Below are 26,207 nucleotides of genomic sequence, written 5' to 3' on the forward strand. Positions count from 1 at the left end.
ATGGAAGCAAAGTTCCCCGGACATTTTTTATTTTTTCTTAAAAGAGTAAGTTATTGCTTATTGGATTCTAACTAGTGATCGGGTGATAAGTTAAATACAAGATTCAAATGTAAATTGTTAACATATGAATTATAAGAATATGTACCCAAAAGTTTAGTGAATTTACAGATTTTAGTGAATTTTTTACCACACTTAAAGTACGGCTTTTCACATTACATCCAAATTCACACATGGAGAAGGGGAAATTAAATTTCTGTACAGATGGTTCCAAACCAAACGATTAGCTTGACTATTGAGTATTTTCGACGGAATTAGGACTTGAACTATCCGTTTTATTACCAGACTACTGCAGTGTTTTTCAGACAGAAGTTCTAGATATTAAAGAAGTAGCTAAGTACCTAAATACGCATGCCGTTACAAAATTTAAAATAAATATATTCTCGTATAGCCAGGCGGACATTAAATCAATGAATGCGGCTAAAGGTTGCACAGGAAAGCCGGGCAGCTATATTATATCTGGGCTACGGGGCAAACAGAAATTGAGAGAAATTGTAAAGCCGATATGCTAGCCAGCAAAGGTACTACTCTTCACTGCTCAGTGATAGAATTAGCATTGGAATACCTATGGCCACGAGCAAATTAAAAATTAAGAACCACATTACCCAAGAGGCCAATAGATCATGGAGAGATGAAGGCAAATGTGTAACAACTAGGCTACTGTGGCCGCAAACAAATAAGAAAAAGACAAAGGAACTGCTTCGCCTTTCAAGAGAGGATATCTCGTAGGTCGTGACTTGTCATTGACTATTTGGCAGGCATTTCTTAAGGTGAAGAGTTTTCTTCCATGAATATTGTAGAAGATGCATAGATGAGGAAGGAACAGTTGAGCACCTCCTTTGCATGGAACTGTCTGGCGTGGGGATTGAACTAGTCCTGTGCTTCATAAGAGCCTCAAAATGGCTCCACGAAGAAAAATACATCGATTTCCCATGTCGCACAGTGGTATCACAACGGATCTGTAAGATCTAAGTGAGGTCGTCATGCAGACCGACTACCACCTTAACCTAACCTAACCTAAGCGCTCACCTCGAAGCTAAGCTAATCAAGTTAATTTGATGTACGAATTTTTCATTGGATACCTGTTGCGATTGCCAAAAGAACTAACTGATTAATGGGACATGTCTCAACTAGCCAATACCGTTATGAATAATTCAAAAATAGGGCAACTTAGCACCGTACGACTTGAGGCCGAATAGGATTTGAACACAAACGAGTATTTTTGACTTGCGAACAGCTGCTTTAAAGACTTATATGTAGTGGCAAACAATTATCGGTGCTCTTTTGGGATGTTTTATTAAGAGAATTATTTAACTCGCTCACTACAATAATTTTTACTTGTAATTTAATAATATTTTTAAGACTTCTTCTTATAATAATTTTTTTTCTACTTTTTTCGAATATCGCATAAAATATGATGGAGAATACGTAGAACAACAAATTCAAGTGAGTTTCGCTGGGAAATGTCAAAGTATACATAGAGAGCTTTTCAATATCTATAACAGATAGATAAATACCTTTTCTCTATTTGTAAATTAACTAGGTTTTTAATTAAAAATTACTTTACTTAACCAATAAAAATTGTTTTAAAAGCCAAAGCGTTATATTCGAATATAAAAATTTATTATATAATTTTATATAAACAAATGACTAAATTTGTATAGAAACGCATTCTTTTCAAACTATAAAAATAGTTCAACTTTAAAAATTCTACCTACATAAATACATACATAAAAATACAATAAAATTAATGATCATAAGTAGGCAAACTATTTGCTAAGAAATTTAAAAAACTATTCTTTTAAAATTTTTCTTTTGTGTTTTATTAGAAAAGATTGAGCGTCGATAAAAGCTGGCTGTTTCTTTAATAAATGTATGTAAGTTGGTAATTGAAAATTTTAAAAACATTCTAAAAAATTCTTTGGAAAAATTATACATATCACTAAACGCTCTAGAAACAGAATAAGAAATTGTTGTCAAAGACTTACTACTTGAAACTCTCAAACAAGACAATATTGATTAAGGAAAAAAACGTCATTCCAAATTGAAGCGGTGATGAGGAAACATTTCGTGTGTATAATGCAGCTTTTCAAATTACGTAAAGAAAAAAATTAGACTTACCAAAAAAAAGCAAAAAGTAAAGAGTATAAAATTTTGCTCAAAATCATATAATAGAAAAAGGCCGGCTAGGATAGAAGACAAAGCAAAATTGCGTTTACAAAAGAGAAAATGGGCGTCATTTGAAAATAATCAATCATAATAATGGCGATTTCAAAGCAAAGTAGCAAATAAAAGTTGAAACCGACAAAGAATTGAAATAAAAAAAAAACAAAAACAAAAAAACACAACAAAAATAAATAAAAAAAATAAATAGAAAATAAGAAAATACATCCCCGAAAAAATTCATGTTTGGATAAAATGAGCTGAGGGCAAGTGAATGGATTGGCGATGGGGGTGGCAGACTAAGAGAAAGCAAATATGGTAAATGTAGCAAACTCCTCCAATGAGGCGACTATGTAGACAAAGTGGAGAGTTAGGTAAGGCAGAGTAGATGAGAGAGGGACCGAATTGAGATTTTTATGTATGCACATAAATAATACACAGGCTTATTTGCTATACAGCATTGCATTGCACTTGCACATTTCAAGTTGCAGCAACTTTTTGTCTCCATTCTTGCTAGGGGACAACCTTCAAAATCGATTTTTTCCAGTAGTAACTATGCATGATTGCGACTGATATTCACTGTGATATGGTGGGGTAATGTAAGCTAACTGTAGCGGAGGTGGCGACAGTAGTGATGGTAGTGATTGATGGTGATTTTTGCTCTAGGGTGGTAATTACTACTGCAAAGTGACTTGTACTTCAGTGGTCTTGCGTAGGCGTAGGCACACGCAATAAATGAATATCTGCTTGCGTATGAAATAAATTGGTCTATGGCCACGAAATATTGGACACAAACGCGCTGCAATCACATACATACATACACTCTTCATAGAAACACACACAAACAGCCTTAAGTAGCAGTGTGGTTGTAGCAACATTTGCAGTGACATTGAAGAATTACGTGTATCTGCCAAAAAGTTAAGTTGTTTTTGTCTTTTATACCTAAGGTACAAGTATTGGGAAGGGTATTGGATTTTTTTTGTTTGTTGGTTTTTTTCAGCTGGTGTTCAGTGTTTTGGGGTATTTCGTTTCAAGACTTGGACTTCCAATTTGGCTTGGTTTTTAGTTTTGACTCTCTGTGTGATTGTTGGCTGTATGTGTGTACCTTGACTCGCTCCAAATCGACGGCATTCATCATGGTGCCCTGAAAAAACGCCACTGTCGTATAGTGACGCTTCAGCAGACCTTCTAGCTCCAGATCAGGCTCCTTGCTGTATACAGAGTTTGGATATTTATATGTAGTAGGTATTAATTGTTGGGTTAGATTGAAGAGTTATCAAAGTTATTTTACTAGTTATTATTGAATTAATTCATTTGTTTTAATTAATTAACTAAAGCAAAAAGATTTTCGGTGATATTTTTTGTATTGCTTCAATAATAATTAATATTAATATGTATATTGGGAATTTAAATAATAAGTCATTCAAGTTAGTAAGATAAAAATATTTCGATACATTTTTCGTACGCCTATACATATATACATATATTACTTCTTAATTTAATTGTATAAGCGAAACCGTTGCAAATAAGCTCAAATAAAACATGCCCTATATAAGAATCGAATTTGAACAAAATACGATAAATTCGTATTGTGTTTTTTAGTATTAACAACTTGGTTTTGAGTATTAAAAACTTGTTTTTATTAACTCGTTTATGCTAAGCTGTTACAAAATTAATTTTAATAAAAAAAAACGGCAGACCGCACCACAAAAATATTCATTTTTTTTCATTGTAAGTACATGCGAAAATCGATGTGTGTGCCTGAACTTTAGTCAATCTATGTTTTTTATGTCTCCCCGCCCCATCTGAACCGTTTTTCAAGGAGTTTAAAATGCTTCAGTGACAATCCAGGATTATAAAAATTATTATCTATAGAAAAAAAGTTTGGAAAATGTACTTTGACTGGCTTATCCCTCAATGTTCTCGAAAATTTTCATAAAATAAATTAAACATAGTATAACGACACACAAATTGCACAGTGGCTTAAACCTCAACCAATAAAAATCCTCCCTGTAAGTAGTAGGTTTGATCCTATTTCAATTAAACTATACATTTTAATCATAAAGATTTCAGTTTGTATGTGAGGTGCTATGCCTGCTTTTTCCAATACCCACCATTTTTCATCATGAAACAGGTATTGGCAATTTGTTGAGATGTATCAAATTTCATTATCCTTAGCTTTTGTGGTTCGGCAGCAAAGTTATTGGGAAATTTCAGTTTCCCTTTCACAATATCTACCACATTTCCCCATTCGACAGGTATTGGCAATTTGTTAAACTATATCCAATTTCACTATCTTAGCTTTTGTGGTTCCGGAGAAAAGTGATTTAGAAATTTCAGTTTATATGAGAGGGCATGCACCTCCACCTTTTTACAATATCTACCCATTTTCACCATAAGGAAGGTATTGGCAATTTGTGTAACTGTGAATCCGGAGAAGAGTGATTTGGAAATTATAGTTTATAAGAGAATTTTCACGCTCCATTTCCCAATATCCACCACATTTCACCATAAGTATGGTACATACGATTTATGTATTCGCGCCAAGTTTCAGTTCCCTAGCGTAATTGTTTTTGGAGATATATTGGTAATAACATTATGGTTTATATGCCATATGCCACGGCCCTATATATTGGGGTTGGAATTTCTGCACTAAAGGAAGTTATTTGCTTCAAATCAAATCGGTGCATGTTTCATTAAAATCGAGGGAAAGGTACATTAAGAAAAGGGACTTTTACATATTTTAGTGTGCTGCTGATGTTGTTCAGCTATTCCCCCTTTTATAATGTTAAGGTCGCTTTGGTGCGATTCCAAGTGAAAATGCAATGAGCGAGAAGAGTCCGAAAAATAATGGTTATGTGAATTAGTTATTAGGCAGCGGTAATGCATAAAAGAAAGAGCGAATATAGTGTTGATCAGAAAACAGGAGCTCCAACAAAGACAATTGCTACATAAGTCAGCAGTGTTAGTGAGGATAGCAGTCTTCTCCGTACAAGTTGTGGGGGCAGCAACAACTGCAACGATGAGAGAGCGCGAATACACGTTCGATAACTGCAGCTGTTTGATATGTGGAGGTAGGGGAAATTTGAAAGACCAAGTGATTTGGGCTGATTTGGGTTTTCTATTATTTTGCATATGAATGTAGGAATGGTTATGAGTTTATGAAAATTACGTAGAGTTCATTTCAGGAAAGCAGAAACAGAATTTAGCAAATTTATCCAGTTTTATCGATAACTAGTACTTTTGTACATACAATATAATCCAAACAAATTGTATATCTTGTACAAAAATTGTTGATAACCGGATTTAATTCTATAATAAAGAATAAGAAGCAATTCTAAGTATTTCAAATGGTTTAAATTCATAGGTTCGTGTACGGTTACGTTAGGCAATCCATTAATGAATATTGAACTCATTTGCAACAGTTTTTACGAGTTTTTAAGCATAATCTTTAAATAAATATAAACAATGTAAAATATAAGCAATATATTTTTATGTACTATATAAAAGTTTTGTAAAATATTATAATAATTTATAATAAATAGTTTAGAGTGCGGTTAATTTTTTTATAAATATTGCACTCTTCATTTCTTACCATACATCTACCTTTTTTGTAACAAAAGTAAACACATAAAAACATTGCAAAATACTTTCATACATGAGCACTTACGTACATATATGTACATACAATAGAATATATAAACACTTACTATAAAAGTACATTGACAATTTGGAAAAATTAAAAAACTTACCGATGTAAAAATACAACCTCCACATCCACGTCTTCACGATCCTCGTGCAGGAAATCCTTTAAGAAATGCGACACCGACTCGTACGTTATATGTCCGCAAACGACAATGTGTCTATGGCATTATTAATGGACGTGTCAACGGCATCAATCAGGCATGACAGGTAGGCCGCACAACCACAATATAGCAATTCATAGCAGGCAAGCAGCGTCATTGGCGTAGACAACGGGATAATATAAGAGCATTACCCACAGCAGAGAGCCCAGAGCACAGAGAAACAATCGTTGTTGGTTTCGTTTTAGCGTGCGCACGTATGGGTTTGTGTGTGTGACACGATTGTGACGATTTTGCATATGGAATGCAATTTCGTTCAATGATTGTGTGAGTAGAAAAAAAAACAATAAAATATTCCATTAGAAAAATTGCTTGGCCAGGTGCTTAGGCGGGGAAAATATCAATACAATAACAAGTTGAACTGAAGTAAACAGATTTTATACATAAATATAAGTACGTAAATACATGTAGAAATAGGTGTCAATGGTTAAGTATGTATGTGTGTGTGTGTGTGAATGTAAGCTTGTAATCTCATATCACATTAGTTGAATGTGTGGTTGTATATGCTAGTATGTGTCGGTATACAGTTATATCATCAATACTTAATAAATCGCATATAAATGGTTAGTTTATATTCATACATATATTTGTACATATATACAAATAGTCGCTTGAGTTAATATGTGTGTAAAATATTTATGTGAAATGTCCAAGTGCAAACACTGATTTGTTATATTTGTGTCACTGAATGAGTACAAAATTTTCCGTAAATCTGGCTTGTGTGTATGCATGTACGAGTAGGTACGTGTACAGTCCCTAAAAATTGGCGATTGTCTGAGGACATCGAATTGGGCGGTAATGGTAAATGTGATTGTTATATAGAAATATTTTTCGTTTTGGCGGTTTGAGTTTTTAGTGTTTATTTATGCTTTCGTTTTTTCATTTTTTGTTTTTTTTGCAATGCGTGGTAGTAAATATGTATGTATACACGCATTGTATGTATGTATGTTGAACGCAGCTCTATGTGCAAGTGTGTATGTGTGCATATGATGTGGTAAAACTACATACAATAATGCGCGATAAATGCAACTTTTCTAGGAAACCTGCTTGGTTGTCATGACTTACATATAAAAAAAAGTCGCATTTTAGTTGCGTTATTTCTAAAACTTTATGCTGTGCACTCTTAAGTTTTAAGTTTGAGAAAGTCAAGTACTTGTGCGCATATATAGTTAGAGCTAAGTCATATGTGTATGTATGTATGTAGTATGTGTGTCTCAACACCTGTGTATGAGTGTTGTTTCGTTTTTTAATCTGTTTTTGTAAATTCGTGTGCTATTTTTTTATTTTTATTAAAATGCGTTCATGTTTCTCATTGTGATTGTTCATGAATTAATTACATATGAATATATTTCTTGCATTTGCGCTAAAATAAAAATTATTTAAAGAGAAAAGAGTAAGAAAAAATCCAAATAATCGAGCATTTACATATTTCTCAATAAGAAAAATGTTCAAATGTTAAGCGAAACTATACGTATTTCTAGGGATCTGAAATCATATGACAACCAAAACGGAAATGCTTTATTTACTTTATTGGAATATGAAAAAAAAAAACATTAAAGATATTTAGTCTGCTACCCCAGAGTTTTCTTTAGGAAGAAGGTACGAGTACATTAAAATACATTTAAATCATACTATACTACAGAATAAAAACAAAAAAAAGAACATTTAGGATGGGGAGGCATAAATTATTTATAAAATTGCGAGCAATGCAAATGGTGAACAAAATTAAGGTATTCAGAATGGATTAATAGCTGCTTTGAATTAAAAAAAAATTTCATCAAATTTACAATGGATTATCATTTGTTTTGAACTAAAACAATGTTCACGAGATTTTCATTTAATTAAATATTCATGAAACTTTCTGCTCATCAGTTAAAAGACTTAAGTCAATATCATCACCGCGCTATTTCTTTGTTACTAACTAATAAAGTGAACATTTTAAGAAAACCTTTTCATTTCATTTATCTTCAAAATATCTTTATTGCGTATTTTTTTATTATTTATTTTTTCTTATTTTATTTCACATTATTTCCTGACTAGTTGTTCCTAAGCCATTTGCTATTAATATTTCTCAATTTCCATTTTGTTTTTTGCAGTTTTCTCATCTGAAACCCTATTCAGACGACGACGTTAATCGGAGTTATCGGTGCAGTTGATTCTGAATAAAATTGTAGTGTGACCATTGTACAGATCCATAAGTGAAAACACTCTCCGCTGGTTCACAAAAAAAAAAAAAAAAAAAAATATGCCCGCAGGTGAGATCACCTTGCATAAAAGCTGATTAAATTTCAGAGAAAATCGTATTGAAAAGTCTGAAAACTGTCGTACAAAGATATTTCTATATAAAAAGCTAAAATGTATTAAAAATATTAGATGTTGTAAATTTTCCAAGTCAAAGATACTAATTTTTTTTGGCCCACATTCTATTGCTTTCAACGTTACCATAAAAATTATAATTTAGTATAGCAGCCCCGCCAATACGAGTATTCATACGCATTTGGAGCTGACAGCAAGTCTACCTGTTCAAGAGTAGTCTTCTGTTAGTTAAAGAAACCTCACTCTCTTCTTGCTTGTAGATAGTTGATTGCAGCTTTCTGCAGCTTTCACACGATCTGTGATTTTATTTATTTAATTTAAATTCAATTAATTTTATTGTAGGCGGTTGTAGTAGCCGAATGGGTTGGTGCGTGACTATCATTCGGTAGTGCATAGGTACCAACCTCCGTGCATGAAATAGCAAAATGGTAGAAAAAGTTTTTTTTTTCAAATAGCGGTCGCCCCTTGGTAGAACAATGGCAAACCTCCGAGTGTATTTCTGTCATGAAAAAGGTTCACATAAAAACCATGGGCCATTCGGAAATGGCACATCACAAGTAGCCTCCTATTCGGCTAAACACCCAAAAAGGGTTTATTTAATTTAATTCAACTTAAATCTGATTTAGTTTTGTTTAATTTTAATTTCAATTATTTTTAATTTTATTTTATTTAAATTAATTTTTTTTTTAATTTTGTTTTATTTAAATTAATTTTTGCCAGATTTTTTCTTAACTATTTTTCATTGTATCATTTATTTTATTTTCCTTTTTTAATTTAATTAATTAATTTGTTTATTTTAATTTAAATCCGTTTTAATTTAATTTTAATTTCAATTATTTTTAATTTTATTTTATTTAAATGAATTTTTTGTTTTGTTTGGTTTAATTTTAATTTCAATTATTTTATTTTATTTTTATTTTATTTAAATATATTTTTTTTAATTTTGTTTTATTTAAATTAATTTTGCTAGATTTTTTCTTAACTATTTTTCTTTGTCAGATATATTTTATTTTTCTTTTTTAATAAATTTAAACTAAGGTTGACAGACTTAAATCTGATTTAGTTTAGTTTAATTTCATTTTTTTTAATTTGGTTTTATTTAAATTAATTTTGGCAGATTTTATCTTAACTATTTTTAGTTGTATGATTTATTTTTTTAATTTAATTAATTAATTTGTTTATTTTAATTTTAATTCGTTTTAATTTAATTTTAGTTTAAATGCATTGTTTTTTTTTATTTTTTTTTTTTTTATTTAATTCAGTTTTCTATATTTTACTTGGTTTTCATTGTATTTATTTATTTTGCTATATTAAATTTAATTATGGCTTAGTTTAACTCAATTTAATGTAAATTTCAACTTACTTTATATTTTATGTAATTGTAATTTCACCTTCTTTTTTATGTTTGTTAATTATTTTATTTAAATTTAATTTACTTCATTTTTTTAATTTTGTTAAATTAATTTTGAATGATTTTTTTTTGAACTATTTTTCATTGCATAATTTATACTTTTTTTGCTTTATTTATTTATTTCAATTTAAATCTTTTTTAGTTTAATTTTTGTTTCAATTTATTGTTCTATGGTTTTTTAAATTTACTTGATTTAATTTTAATATATTATTTTTTGAACTTTTTTCGCTGTATAATTTAATTTATTTTGCTTTATTTAGATTACGTTAATTTAATTTAATTTTAGTAAATTTATTTGAATTTAAATCTCAGATAATTTAATTTCATTTTAGTTTCGATGTAATCTTTTTTGTCTATTTATTTATATATTTTTATTTAATTAATTATTTAATGGAAGTTAGTGTAGTTATGGCTTAATTTAATTTGAGTTTCAATTTAGTCTCGTTATGTTTTTTTTTAATTAATTTTAATCTAAATTACTTGTTTATGGTTTTTTATCTGATTTATTTTCCATAACATTTATTTAAAATTTAGTTTGAATTTATACCTTTTTTAATTGTAATTAATTTTATTTGCTCATATTTGACTTGCTGCACTATTTGTCATTGAATAATTGATTTTATTTTTCTATATTTGATTTAATTTAATTTAATTCCGGTTAAATTTATTTTATTTTGAATTTGAATTTACGCTTTTTATGTTTTTTTTTTAAATTATTTAAATTAAAGTTTAATATCAATAACTTTTTTAGATTTTGGTTTATTAAATTTAATTAATTTCATTTTATTTTAATTCATTTTGTCATGTTTTATTTGTTGAGCTGTTTTTAATGGTACAATCTATTTTATTTTGCTGTATGTTACTTAAATTTATTTTAGTTTAGTTTTAGTTTGAGTTTATTTCATTTTATTTTATTTTAATTTATTCTATTTTAATTTCTTTAATTTATTTTATTTTACTTTTTTTGATATTATAATTTATTTAATTTTATTTTGTTGTAATTTCTTTTATTTTTATTTATTTTATATTACTTCGTTTCTGTTATTATAATTTATTTAATTTTATTTTACTTTAGTTACCATTACTTTAATTTCCTTTGTTTTATTTTACTTTATTTTTGGTATTATAATTTATTTCATTTTATTTGCTTTTAATTTTTTTTACTTTAAAAGATTTAAAATTACTTTATTTTATTTTATGTTTTTTTGTTGCGATATTTTATTTTATTGTATATACAGTAGGTTCTGTTTTTATGCGGTAGATACGTTCCGCAAGAAACAGCATAAAAAAAAAACAGCATAAAAAAAGCTACTAGTTCTATAGTAAAACTATAGATACGTTTCAAATGCTAAAACCGCATAAATCTGAAATAATGTAATAAAATCGCATAAAAAAGGGCACTAGTCCCATATTATAACTATAGATACGTTCCATAGGCCGCATGAATCTGTGATGAGTTTTTGCTTAGCTGGTTTAGAATCTTGTTTATATGTACAATTCCCGATAGGTCGACATGCATTTTGTAATTTAAAAAAAAACCGCACTATTTCAAAACCGCATAAAAAAAAGCCGCATAAAAACAGAACCTACTGTACTTTAATTTATATATTTTCTTATTTATTTTAATTTATTTAATTTTATTTACTTTAATTTATTTTATTTTACATTAAAAGATTTAAAATTACTTCTGTTAATATAATTTATTTAATTTTATTTAATTTTTATGGTTTTTGATGTTATAATTTACATTATTGTATTTATTTTAATTTATTTAATTTTTTTATTTATTTTATTTTCTTTAATTTATTTCATTTTATTTTATTTTATTTTATTTTATTTTATTTTATTTTATTTTATTTTATTTTATTTTATTTTATGTTTTTTTGTTGTGATATTTTATTTTATTGTATATACTTTAATTTATCTATTTTTTTATTTATTTTAATTTATTTAATTTTATTTACTTTAATTTATTTTATTTTACATTAAAAGATTTAAAATTACTTCTGTTATTATAATTTATTTAATTTTATTAATTTTTATGTTTTTGATGTTATTGTTGAATTCTAAATACAACTCTGCAAACCAATCCTGCTCTCTTATACGAACAATTGTACTTCACTTACATGGAACTTTATACTTGTACAATTATACGTTAGAAAGTAGGCGATGCCAAAAGAACTTTGTACTTGTACAATTATACATTAGATAGTAGGCAATGACAAAAAATGTAAAACGGCAGTTAGAATAAAAACGTGAATTACATCGACACGATTTTTCTTTCTCTGCGCAGAAATACTGCTTGAGTTATAATTTACATTATTGTATTTACTTTAATTTATTTAATTTTTTTATTTATTTTATTTTCCCTAATTTTTTTATTTCATTTTATTTTACTTTATTTTATTTTATTTTTTTATTTATTTTATTTTTTTAATTGTAGTTTATGTTTTTTCATTCTGTTTCACTTTCATGTTTTGTACTTTTCTTATGCCAATCGCATTTTTATCGCACACATGTGTTCGTATGTATGTCATTTTATTTTATTTTTTTATTTATTTTATTTATTTTATTTTCTTTAATTTATTTCATTTTATTTTATTTTATTTCCTTTAATTTTTTTTATTTATTTTATTTGCTTCAATTTATTTTATTTTTTTAATTGTAGTTTATGTTTCTTCATTCTGTTTCACTTTCATGTTTTGTGCTTTTCTTATGTCAATCGCATTTTTATCGCACACATGTGTACGTATGTAATGGTCTATGGATAACTTCGTGCGGTTTTACAACAGATGGCGTAACTTGATTATTATTCCATCGATCCACATTTCCAAACATTCATTGGAGAGCTACTGTCGTAAGGCACAAACGTCAGTATAAGTTTTTTATTTGAAGCGTAAACAACAATATTTTTACCACACTTGAAAATGTCGAATTTCGTGCCAAATAATGTGTTTTTGCGAGGAATTCTTTAATATGAAGAAAAAAGCAGCCGAAAGTCATCGTATCTTGGTGGAAGTTTATGGTGAGCATGCTCTAGCTGAGCGAACGTGCCAGAAGTGGTTTGCACGCTTTAAAAGTGGTGATTTTGGCCGCGCCGCCAAAGTTCATGGATACCGAATTGGAGGAATTGCTCGATCAAGATCCGGCTCAAACGCAAGAAGAGGTTGCAAAAACTTTGGGAGTTGATCAATCAACCATTTCCAAACGTTTAAAAGCCATGGGAATGATCCGAAATTCAAATTTCGAAAAAAAAAACCGCACGAACTTATTCATAGACCTATTATGTCATTAGTTTTCTTACTAATTAAACTTATCAATCAAGCGGAATTTCTTTTGTTCACCATTTGCTTCTTATCATAAATAAATCATATAAATTTGCATGTAAATCAGATATATTTTATACTATAACTTCGAATGCTTTCCAAAAATTATAATCAACGACACTCTTATACTATTTAAATCGTTGTATATCTTTAGGCTATTCAGTATAAGTGCACACGTTAATATAATATGAGAACTACACATGCCGCGTTTGGTGAAAGCACTACTACTAAAAACTTGCTCTTACACATGCAATAATATACATATAAGTAGTCGGCGCAGATGATGAAAAATATGAATTTGAAACACATGCATACGTAGACACATACATAAGTAGGTACATATTTTCATACTCGAGCATTTTTTCCTTGAACATTCGGAACATTCAAATTTTCTCACTACGCACACACAAGCAAGCAAGGAAGCATGCGAATATGACAATGACTTATGCATAACTGTATAATACGATGAGTAGTATCGTGCATATGTAATACGAGCACATCAACTATGGGATGAGGGGAAATGCTTTATGCTTTTACTTTACTCTTTTCCGCAGTGATTGCATATGAGTTGAGGGTAAAATGTTTGATGAACTCATGAAGGCTTGTGAAATGGCTTAGGTTCACAGATGAAGAAGGAAGAATTGGCGCGATTTTTATTTCATATGATTTTATGCTGAAATTAAAAATTTGACTTTTCTTGGTTGATTCATATTTTTCATGATGCGATGCGAGGTACTTAGTAGAGAACACTAAAGCGGGAAGAAGAATCTGATGATGATGAATGATGAAATGTGAACTTATGAACTCAGAAGCTCTCTATGGTAATGATTAAATTGCTGATTTTTTGCTTTTCAACTTACGATGATGGTTGTCGTGCTTGGCGCTATCTACTCTTATTCATATATGTATGTATGTATATTGGCACTAATGCTCAGACGGTGAAAATATATACATTGTGTACGGGCGTGTGTGCTTGTAACGAAATTTAATTGGAGGTGGTAGAAGGAATTTTCATAGCAGTAAATTGTGATTGTCAAATTGCAAAACACAAATGTTTATTGAGTCAAACGAACGAACGAACAAATGTAGCTTGCTTTTTTTATATATATTTTTTTTGCATACTTTCTTGTTTTCCTTCATTTCGAAATTGATGCCTGGCCACGCATTCTAGTCAAAACTGTGTAACTTTTTGCATTGTTGTCATATTATTATTTATACAATATTTACATTTTCATAGTATGACACACTTTTTTAGAGTTTATTTTTTGCACCTACAAATACATATGCAATTTGTTATTTTTTCTTAATTCTTATACCAAATAATTGATAGCTTAAATGACAAAGAAAAAAAGCCTGTCGTTTAGAATGATTTGTACTGGGATAGTGGTTCCGTGTACGAGTAAGTTGAAATTAAAAATTAAATAGGATGACGGGAACATGAAATTGCGCTACAAATTCAAAATTGTAAGTATGACTCAAGATTCTACAAATATGAATGCGGTGGGATTTCCAGTTTGCTTTGGTGATTGCAAATAACTCTAAAATCAAGGCATGGCTCGCATGAGTTTGAGCAGTTCTTAGTAAACGGGCTATAATTACGTTGAAGGGTTTTTAACAAATTTAATGTCAAATGTGATGTGTTTTTTATAGAGATATTTTTAAATCAAATTTTCAAATTTAAAAAAATCAAGAAAAAAAAGTTGTATATGATTTTAGGTCCATTGTAACATCATAGGGAGTGAAAATATTTCTTTCCTCAATAAAACCCAGTTCGCACCAGGTAGCATGGCGCCTGCTAGATGCCAATGAAATTCAGATAATCTGGTTCATCGAAACAATAGGTATTTGCATTCAGACCATTCGGCTCAAAATATTAGGCGGGGTAAATGAGCCCGCCGTAGTCGAATGGGTTGGTGCGTGATTACGATTCGGAATTCACAGAGAGAACGCAGGTTCGAATCTCGGTGAAACACCAAAATTAAGAAAAACATTTTTCTAATAGCGGTCGCCCCTCGTCAGGCAATGACAAATCTCCGAGTGTATTTCTGCCATGAAAAAAAACTCCTCATAAAAAAATATCTGCCGTTCGGAGCCGGGTTGAAACTGTAGGTTCCTCCATTTGTGGAACAACATCAAGGCGTACACCACAAATAGGAGGAGGAGCTCGGCCAAACACCCAAAAAGGGTGTTCGCGCCAATTATATATATATAATGAGGTTGTTTTTGTACTAATGAGGTACTGTAGAATGTGCACTAGCCATAGATGTTGGCTGTAAAAATTAAAACTTTATGTGAGTTAACATTCCTCAGAAGAGCAGCTTCTGGTGTCCTGTGCGACAAGAAAATAACACAAAAGCTAAAAGGTGAAATCTACAAAAGCAACAATGACATACGCTTCCGAGTGCTGGAAGCAAATCAGAACAGAAACCGCACATGGCAGAAATGCGGATGATTAACTGGACCAGCGGACAAGATACAGAACCATTTTTTTCTTGATAACAGCAAAGTCGCTCCAATTAGCGCAAAACTTCAAGAAACTCGCCTTCGTTGGTACGGCCATGATATGAGAAGACCAGAGGACCACGTAGGGAGGGAAGTGTTGCAGATGGAGAAGTTAAAACAGGATCAGGCAGACCACCAAAAACATGAAAAAATACTTTAAAAAACGACATGCGATGCGGAAGTGTGAATGAAGAGGCGACTCAGGGCTGTGTGATCTGAAGATATCGCACAAGCAGAGCCGATCAGAAATAGGATAAGGCAAGGCAAAAGAAGAAGTGTTAACATTGCTCAGGCTGTAATTGCTTAAGCCTGATAATAAAAAAATAAGCCGCATGAATTTCCAATCAGCTGGAGCAATCGAGTTATTTATTTGAAGGGTCTGCTTTGTCACCGCTTCTGCGCTAAATAGTGAAATATTGCCTTTGTCACGAAATTGCGAGCTTTAGGCACATGGTAGTAGGTTTATCAATCTTGCAGTTGTGCCACGATTTCTCAAAAACCCAGTGTAAGCGCGAGTTGAAGAGAGCTGTGTGGTAATCTTTATGAAGGAATTCGAAGCACTTTATTGGTTTTCAAAAGTTTATCGTAATGGGTTGTTTACAAGGTGGCGCAAAATGAATCATCGAGATTTGTTTTTGAATAAATTTTTTATTAAATAATAAATAATTATTTTGCGCAATGGAAATCTTTATTTTGGCCTTTTGGCGAACCGCATAACTGAAATCATGGAATGAAGAGATAAAGGCTAAATTTTCCATATTAATTTATACCAGCTAACAAATTGGAGAAATTACAGAGAGTTGTAGAGCTATATATAACGGATGCAATGCGCGCCACTCGTACAGCGGCACTGGACAAGATACTTGACCTTCACTCAATAGACTTAGTAGCAAAAAGTTCTACAAAGAAGTCTGCTCTTAGGCTATTGACAACTGTACAACCATTTCAAGGGCCGTATGGCCACAGCTGGATATGAAGAGGCTTAAACGCTAACTCGAACTATGCTATCTCTCAAGTTAATTTTAAAACAAGGAACCAAAGGTAGTATTAGAAAAGGACGGATGGCCGAATGGACAACTTTGAACGCGCCACACCTTAAACATATACACAGGCAGTTGTAAAATGCAAGAGGGTGTTGAAACCGCACTCGAAATTAGACTATAAACAGCCGTAAAAATTACCGAATTACTACAGTGTGCTCCAAGCAGGGATCTACGCAGCAACGAAAGCAGCAGACTTAGTCAGAGAGAAAACTCCTCCGAACTCTCAAATAAACTTCTACATTGAGAGCCAAGCAGCCATCAAAGCACTAGCAGCTGTAATGACAAACTCACACTGCGTACGATAACGCCGAAACAGGATGGATGAGCTGGGAACTGAGAAACAAGGCACCATCTACTGGGTTCCAGGACAAGGGAATTGAAGGAAACGAGAAAAACGATATACTAGCCAAAGCAGAAGCAAATCTCTCTGTAGCTAGCGCGGTCGGTATACGATCCCCTCCTTGCAAACAACGACTGGATATAGATGCAGCAATGATTCAAGGAGCGAATTCAAGATGGGAAAGAACCAGCTCATGCAGGATCGCATGCAAAATCATGCAGCGCAGGCACAATCAAATTATAGGTGAACAAACTATGTATATTTTATCTATTCCCAGGATAGAGTATAAACTTGTGATGCGGATACTGACGGGACACTGTCTCACTGGGAGTAAGTTTTCAAAGCTGCTGTAGAAGCTGTACAGACGATAAGGAAACTTCAACGGTTGGTTACTTTTATTGAATGTTCAACGCCCATCGAATTTAGACATCTAATACAATACGGCGACCGCGTGCCATTATGCGTGAGTATCGCCCGGTTGCCATGCCAGTAGGTATGAAACCTCAAATATCGGAAGAAATTTATCCATAGCGAACGCCCCTTGGCAGGCAATGGCAAACCTCCGAATCTTTTTCTGCCGTATAAAAGCATGAAAAACCAGTAAGAAACGGCGGACTGTAGGACACCCTGTTTGTAGAATAATAACAACACGCACCGCATAAATTGAAAGAGGAAAAGCTTAGGAAAACGGCCAGCGAAGGATGAACGTGCCAAAAATATATATGTACAGTTCGGCCATAGTCTGAAACCCGCAAGGCAGTCGGAGATGCGGGAACACGTAGAAGTGCTACAAGCAGGTGGCGGCACTTGGCGACAAATTGAAAATCCAATTTTAACATGATTATTGGGACCATTTGTTCCTCCTAGAAACTAAGGGAAAGTATATATATATATATAAATATACAGTTTACTGAAGCTATGAAATAGTTCAGAAAGGGAGCTGACACAAATCCCTGCGTTACGATTCAAATGTACGCCTGTTTGGTGACCTAACCTAGCCAGCCACCTTTTCCGAAAAGCTTTATTTTTTGGTTTTAATATTATTATTTTTTTTGTTTTGTCCTTTTTTTATTTCTTATATATTTTTTTGGATCTCGGTGCTTTTGGTTGATTAATAACAGAAATTTTCCATCACATTTGACATGAATTTTGCTTAAAGAAAATAACTACTTTATCTAAAATAAGTGGTGAATGTTCCTAGAATATTTTGTGTATGTGTGTTGTATTTAAATAATATCAGTATTTTAGACATACTATTGAGTGCTTCACGCTTACTGCGGTACGTCCTTAAGTTACCTCAGGTTATATCCTAAAATACCTCTTATTATAGCTACAAGACATATAGTACTTAAGAAGTCGCCGCTGTGCCTTACAACTGCTGATTGCTCCAGAAAACAAAAAAAAAAAATACAATACTTATAAAAGTGAGTGGTGTATTTACGCAATGAGTATTTTCTTTTCGTACAGTCACACTGAAAAAAAAATTGATATTTTTTGTTTCATTTCAGACACTCCCGATACGCATCGTTTGTATTCCTCTTCCAAGTTCCTGAAGTTATAGTTCGTTGTTATTTCTCATTTTGATTTGGTAGTTTTGCAGAGCGTAATTTTTCTTGCTCCAAAGCTTTGAACACAGCAAAAGCTTGTAAGTAAAGCTGAAGCGACACTTTCACTTACACAGTGAAAGCTCATGTTTACGACGGCGTTGCTGTTGATTTTCTTTCGTTACTTCAAATCATACATAAGTTCGTAGATGCATTAAGCTGATTATATTTTCTTGTTGTTATTCTGTTGTTAACACATACATGGCTTACTGTTGTTTTGGAATTTTTTTGTGAAATAAAAGTTTAGTAAAAGTATTATAGAATGGATACACTGATAAAATACGCAGAAAAAAAGTTATACGATCAGTTACATTTTTCGAATGAAAAGTAAAAATGCCAATTTTTTTACAAATTAATTTACCCACATTTACGTGTGAAAAGTATGTAAAAATGTTAGTATTTCGATACTACACACCGAAAAGCGCATGAAATTTTATTTTACTGTAAATTCATATGAACGTGAATTTTAAATATTAGCCACAGTCGACAATTAATTAATTATTTACGACACAACTAAATCATTAAACACAAATTTTATTTTGCTTAGTAAAATATTTTGAATGAAAAGCAAATGCAGTTAAAAGGATTGCCAATTTAGTGCGCAGTTTGGCGCGTTAAAAAGCGGATGAGTTTGCAGTCACTCGACGTAAGTTAACAAAATAAACCTCGTTCCGAATTATTGTAAAAATAAATTAGTTCTTCAAATTATAGAAATATTAGATAAATAAACATATTTGTACAAATTAATAAGTAGATACCTTAAATGTGTACCTTTAATTACCAGTTGCATACCCCTGAAAGCGGAATCCAAACATAGGTGGCGCTAGCATTCATTTTTGAGCCGCATCAACCACGAGTATTTATAATTTTGCTCACTGCTAGTAACAATTATTTCACAGCGTAACAATTTGCAAAGCATTTTCCCAGACCCAATTTTGAGGATTTTTGGCTCTTAAAAGCTTCACACGGCGGCCGCCGTAGCCGAATGGTGCGTGACTACCATGCGGGAGTGCGTGAGTTCGAATCTCTGTGCGTGAAACAACAAAATGATAGAAATGATTGCCTTGGCAGCCAATGCCAAACTTTCGAGTTTATTTCTTAAAACTGTAGGTGCCTCCATTTGTGGAACAACATCAAGACGCACACCAAAAACAGGAGGATTTATTTTTAATAGTTTCATACGGAGATGGTGAACCTGTGATTCTGTGAATGTTCCTGTGAATGCTACGATTGTTACCACTCAACGTCACCTACAATCGTAAACGAAATTGATTTGTTCGTTGCTCCAATAAGGCCTAAGATACAAAAACAGCAAGGAAACGCTGTTCCATAAAGTTTTTTCACCAGACTTAAGAGCTCACTCATCTGGTTACCCGCGGCACTCAGAGTTGCCTCAGCTTACCGCACTGTCTCTGGTGCTGCAGTCTTTGTGAGCAGCGGGGAGATACCCGTCGACCTCATGGCCCGGAGACGAATGGATGCGTGGTACTGCAAGAAGAAACACATCATCATTGGCGTAGCGGAGCGGAGATGCCAAACGATGCTGCGGCTGCAAAGCCGTTGGGACACTGAACCGAGCGGCAGATGGACGGCGAAAATATTCCACTAATAGACAAATGGGTCCAAACGAACTTCGGGGGAAGTGAACTGCTTCTTAACTTAGTTCCTCTCGGGCCACGGATACTTCCGGCGATACTTATAGCGCATGGGTAAGGTAAGTGAGTCCAGATAGAGACACAAGAAGACAAGCCTATAGTATAAAAGCTGGCTATAAATATGGTGGATCCAGACGTGGGTGAATAGAATTGGTTCTTTACGGTTGCCGTTCTGGGCTCTCCCGAAGTAATACAGGAAGTAGTTCCGGGAAGCGTGTCTCCCCAGAAGGAGAGGAGGGATTGTTTTAGTAGCCCCAGCATTCGACGCATTAGATGAAGGCATTTTAAGCCCTACCTCACCCAGCAAAAAAAAAAAAAACTAAAAACCTTGCTTTTACCCATGAAACTCACACCTCCCCAGGACGGCACTAGTTTCTTAAGAAAATGTGTAACATTGGCTGAATTACTATTTTTATCCAAAAGATCACCAATTAGCGCCCCAAAAAGAAAAGTAGGCTCAAATAAATTGCTAAACGCATTAATTATAAATTTATGGGTTAGTTGGTTCAAGAGTTCCTATAGTAGCGGTATAAGAAAATCCTGGGTGTGGTGAGGGTTGTAGTAGAAAGCGTTGATTTTTACAATTAAAAGTTAGCCACTCAATGGCGTTGTTGTTCGAGAGAGGAAGTAAAAATGCAGTATCCAGAGAGGCAACAAACTGGACTTAAAGTGCTCGGGGTGTTTGGTATATTTAGTGCATAGGCTTTAACAAAAGACTGTCTAGTTTTTTTCATGACACATTCACAAATTGTTTGAGAGGTGTGACAAATGCCTATATAGATATACTTTTTTGTGATATCATTGTTCAATCTGCCCGGAAGCATAGGGCCTCGACCAGACTCTGCCATCGTATACGGTTCTTGGCTGCTGTTTTTGCGCCATCCCATGTGATGTCGGCATCTGCTAGTTCGCGCAACATCGACCTTTGCCAAGTGATCGTTGGCCGAACACGGCCTCTGCTCCCTTTCGGGTTCTAGTTTAGTGCCATCCTCGTGATGCTATCTGGTATATATCCGGTGGATTTATTAGAGATTCCCACTTCGACCGCGTGCTCTTTTGTGCCTTATATACTTTTATAATACTTTCAGTAATAATCAAAATAATTTTTTCCGCTTTCGACCCAAAAATGTCATTTGCTTTATTAAAAATTCCAGTTTCAATGGTATACAACCGACGGCTTACTTAAGTTGTATATATTTTCATACTTAACGTTAAATAAAAACAGCCCATGTCGTTCCTTTTGGCACCTTAATCCCATGTCGATGGATCGGCGCTTATTTCTATTATATTATAACGCCAACAGAAAATTAGACGTATCTTCTAAGCTTTAACTAAACATATCCGAAGAGATTTTTTCAAAATTCTTTATTTTTATAATATTTTAGCATCATTATCAATATGCACCGTGCAGTAGCTTCACCAAAAACGGGCCGGACACGAACGACCATCGATATAGGATTAGGGTTAAATACATATTAAAAATATTTATTATATACATATTAAAAAAACTCATGTATCCGTACAATAATAGTTGGTCACTTCTACTGTCAAAACGTTAATTTTCAACTGTTTTTTGTTCGTAAAAGTTTTTCATATTTCTTTCGGGAAAATTTAATATTCCATTACGGATCTCTACATGAAATTATGCTTCAAAAAACTTTACAAGAGTATAATTCTGAAAGGCGCTGCTTTGTGAAAATAACAACAATGGTCCGCTAAGGAGCTCAGGCTTGGATTAGAACTGGTGGAAGGGAGTACTAAGGCAAACGCAAATATTTGGGCTCAGATAACAAAAAAGTGTTTTCTTTGAGCAAATTCAACCTTCTTCTATACATAAATTTTTGCAATTCAAATCTGCAGCCGCCAAAACTTCGTGATTTGCTATCAGATTCGCAGACTGTCGAGGGCCGCTTGAAAAGTGCGAAATAATAGAGCTGGCCCCACTGGCGCATATCGAGGTTATGTTTCTATACATATATATTTTCCCGTAATTCCTAGGTGGAACAGAGGGCCTCAAGGTAATGTTTAGTTAGTACCATCTCTTGGAGGAATACACAGATCGGTCTATTTCTTTGGGTTTGGCATTCGTTTGAATCAAGGAAGTCGAGTAAGTTTCCAAAAAACAAAAAAGGTACGACATCGCACCAGTTTACACATCAGCAGTTGTGGTCGCAAAATTATTCAAAATAGGCTTCGAACTTATTTCTCAAGAGCGCCAAGTCTGGAGAATAGGGAATAGAAAGAATTTGAAGAAACGACTGGCGGGAAAAAGATTTTACTCAATCAAGGAGACCATTGCAAAAACGAATGGCTATTTTTCAGACTTGGAAAAACCTTGTATTCGGAAGGGAGCGATAAACTAGAGCAGCGTTGGACGAAGTATATAAGCCTAAAGGAAGACTTTGTTGAAAAATAAAAGCAGTTTCCCATAAACAATTAAGTAGTTTTCTTGTTTGCACCGACTTTTCAAACGTCCCTTGTAATAATCTTATTTATCGAAGGGTTTGCCTTAACAGAGTATAGTTGTGGTAAGGAATGCTTCACGGAAAGCAGTCTCGCAAACGAAGTGATCCGTTGATGACTGCATAATCCAGAGCTTTCGAGTAGAACATTGTTATTGTTGTAGCAGTTTGGAGAAACTTGTGAATAGAGCATTCAAAGAAGCTGCGGAACTATTAGGGATATGGGAGAATTTGTCTAATTGCTACATATTAGAGAAAGCCAAAGGGGAAAACGGCATAAAAACTTCTGAAACCTAAAACCTTTTTCTAGCTCCCGGAATGGCATATTGATACAATTTAAGATCCCTTGGCAAAACCTCACTACATGCGAACTAACCAAACAGACATGTCTGAAATGGAACAGCGGTCGTTCGAAAAGGTTCCTGATAGGTTTATGATAGGTGTATTAACTGGTCATTGTTTAATAGGCAGGTTAGGACTCCCATACTACAATTTTTGTAGAAGGTGTCTTAACACAGCCAAAGAGGAAACCTTCTATGTGACACCTCCTATGTGAGTGTGAAGGCTTATCCAGTAGGAGGCATCGCACTCTAGGGACTGCACTCTTAGCTGATGTAGCGGATATAGCGCATCTCAAACTAACGAAGCTGTGCTCGTTTACAAAAGCTACAGAATGGTTTAAAAAGGAACCCATAGTGTACGCATTAGTTGCAGTGGCACCACAATGGATCTACGACAGGTCTAAGTGTTTCATTGCGACAGCCTTCCTGCCTATTTACCTACCTAAGATACCATTTTGTGCGTTCTGACAACACTCGGTTTTGAGTTACTGCAAGGACCCGGTCGCTAAACGACTGCCTCATCAGCAGCAGCCCTCTAACATTTATTAGGTATGTTTCCACTGGTAAAACGTTAATACCATGTCATCTCGATAAGATTGCGTTTTATGAAGAAAGAGATTGCAGGGCTTGTGAGCTGGTAGCGGAGCTCTGGGAATATAATCGTTACCGAAAAAAATATTCCGGTAAAAATAGCTAGTATTAACATGGCGGCCGCCATAACCGAATGGATTGGTGCGTGACTGCCATTCGGTAGCGCCTGCGTTCGAATCTCTGGGCATGTAACATCAAATGACAGAGAAAGTGTTTTTCAAATACGGATCGTCCCTCGGCAGGTAATGGGAAACAACCGAGCATATTTCCACCCTGAAGATGCTACTTATAAAAAACCCATCAGCCGTTTAGAGGAGGCATAGTAGGTCCCTTCACTTGTGGAAAACATCAAAACGCACAGCACCAGTAAGAGGAGGATCTTCGCCAAACACCCAATAAAGGGTGTAAGCGTCAAATGTACAAATATATATATATAATTTAAAAAGTCGAGCGAACGCATTACAAATATGGCGATGATCGGCAGAATAAACCAGACTACACTACCCGGGCGGCCACCGAAGCGATGGCACGAATGCTAGACATCCCAATCCACTGAACAACAGTGAAAGTTGTCCAATTATAGACTGTAAAAGGCATTTTCTTAAATAAACGAAAAAGAATATCCATATCATCCAATAAATTTATTGTATGCCAGTGGAATCATCGGAATTTAATTCTTAACAAAATTGAGCTACAGAGCAAAACATTAGTGCACTGCTAGATCCACATCAGACGCCTCTATTTCTCATATAATAAATGAAGCAATCAATTATTCAATATTTGGTTACTCAATAGCTTTTTAGCTTGCACCTCTCAATTCTTTGGATAAACTCAAGTCAATTCAATAGCCAGACTGGTCACGTTTGAAGAATTGAGAATTAAAAAAATAGATAGTATTTGAAGTAAGGTCGTGGAGCGCATAGGACAGAAAATATATACCATTATTCTTGTGGACTCAAGCTACGTCAAATAGAGAAAGAATATATTCCAGTATACGGCTTTAAATATTTCTTACATTTTTGTAAATTCTTGGTCGCTATTTTATCACCTACACCAGTGTCATGAAAAGACTTTTCTTCAGCAGCACATTGTCCTGCTCATCAATAAGTCTAATAATCACCTTATATGTCAATGCTTTTTGTTTCATGTCAAATAGTATAAGTGTCTAAACAGCAGAATGTATTATTTTATTTTATATTTTAAAAAATAAAAATTATATTGTCTAACTAATTTTCATTTATAATGACCGTCTTCTGTGCAGTTTTTTATTATTCATTTAGTACTAAAAATAAGCACATATAAATAATTAAATAAAGATTGGATTTTAGAAAAAGTATCCTACTAAGCATATAACTACCAGCTTTTTATTTTTCACAACGCTCTGCAATTTTTTCCAATTTAAAAAGTTTACCTAGTTATTGGATCTTCAGATATGTTTTAATATAAGCCAATGTGACCTGTACTGTTAATTACAATAAAAAATATTCTTAAATAATCTTAAATAAGGTGCTTTAATATACATTTTTCTATACATAAAAGTGCGCGCTTCATAGAAACTATACTAAGCAATACAAAAGCAACTCTTCCGTAAATGTTTCGAAGGTTTGTTTTTCGCATTGGTATCACCGCTTCCAGTGGCAGTGGAAAGGGAACAACTAATTTGCGCTCAGTATACTTTGCCCTTTCACTATGCGCAGATTTGGGTCAGCACAGCGCCTGCGAATTGTCCGAATTTTGCTGGCAAAAAAGATGTTTATGAATATTCATTTCCATCTAAAAATTTTATTTCAGGCATCAGGCTCAGGAGGCTTAGGATTAATGGCTACGCAAACAGGCAAAACTTTCAAATTTGGAGAGCAGCAGAATTCAGAAAAAAATTCACAAACACTCACGGTTTAGTGGCCTCATTAGTGGAGTTTTTGTTTTAAATGATGCCGGTTAGATTGCAAAGATACACTCCGGTTGAGTGGCGGCACGGTGGGAGCGCTTCTTTCGAACACAACGTGCCATAATAATGATTAATGTGCCTGACATAGCCGCGTAGAAGTGAGCTGCTAATGGGTTAGTGATAAGTCCTAAGCCATAAGTTGAATGGAAATTTTGCTTAGATTCGCCAAAAGCGCTGACATCCTACATGAAGCCTACTTTCAGTATTCATAGAGGTCGGTCTCCATCTAGTATCGCTACGGAGCAAAAGGTCTATGCGTGGCTTATTGCCAACCAACCTAACCCAACCTGACCTAAGGTGGAAAACCCAAAAATGGTCTCATATTCAGTAGCCAAGAGCAATGTCAAAATCATACAGCTGCACTCCTAGCATATATGGTAGGAGCAGTCTTTTTGGTAAACGTCTTTCACCAGGCATTCTAAGTCGTAACTTGTCACAATGGTGTATTTACTAGGTTGCTAAATAAGTTTTGCGGTTTCAATCTGCCAATGCATTCTTTGCTTACAGGCCATTTAATATCGGCGTGTCACAGTACTTTCTATAAAGGAAAAAATCAAGTATCGCCCAGTGATTAAATTTTTATTT

General features: G+C 33.3%; 1 protein-coding gene across 1 annotated transcript in view; it reads right to left on the reverse strand.

Annotated features, from left to right (window-relative positions):
* The window catches only part of LOC129236084 (calcium-activated potassium channel slowpoke), a 282,580-nt gene that overhangs the window by 113,777 nt on the left and 142,596 nt on the right, over positions 1-26,207 (reverse strand). Inside the window, exons 8-9 of the mRNA XM_054870285.1 lie at positions 5,973-6,083; positions 3,326-3,431 (exon numbers count right to left, since the gene is read on the reverse strand). Coding sequence (XP_054726260.1) covers positions 3,326-3,431; positions 5,973-6,083 — 217 coding nt within the window. The remainder of the gene's footprint in view (positions 1-3,325; positions 3,432-5,972; positions 6,084-26,207) is intronic.

Source organism: Anastrepha obliqua, chromosome 1 (assembly GCF_027943255.1).
Source record: "Anastrepha obliqua isolate idAnaObli1 chromosome 1, idAnaObli1_1.0, whole genome shotgun sequence".
NCBI classification, from domain to species: Eukaryota; Metazoa; Arthropoda; class Insecta; order Diptera; family Tephritidae; genus Anastrepha; species Anastrepha obliqua.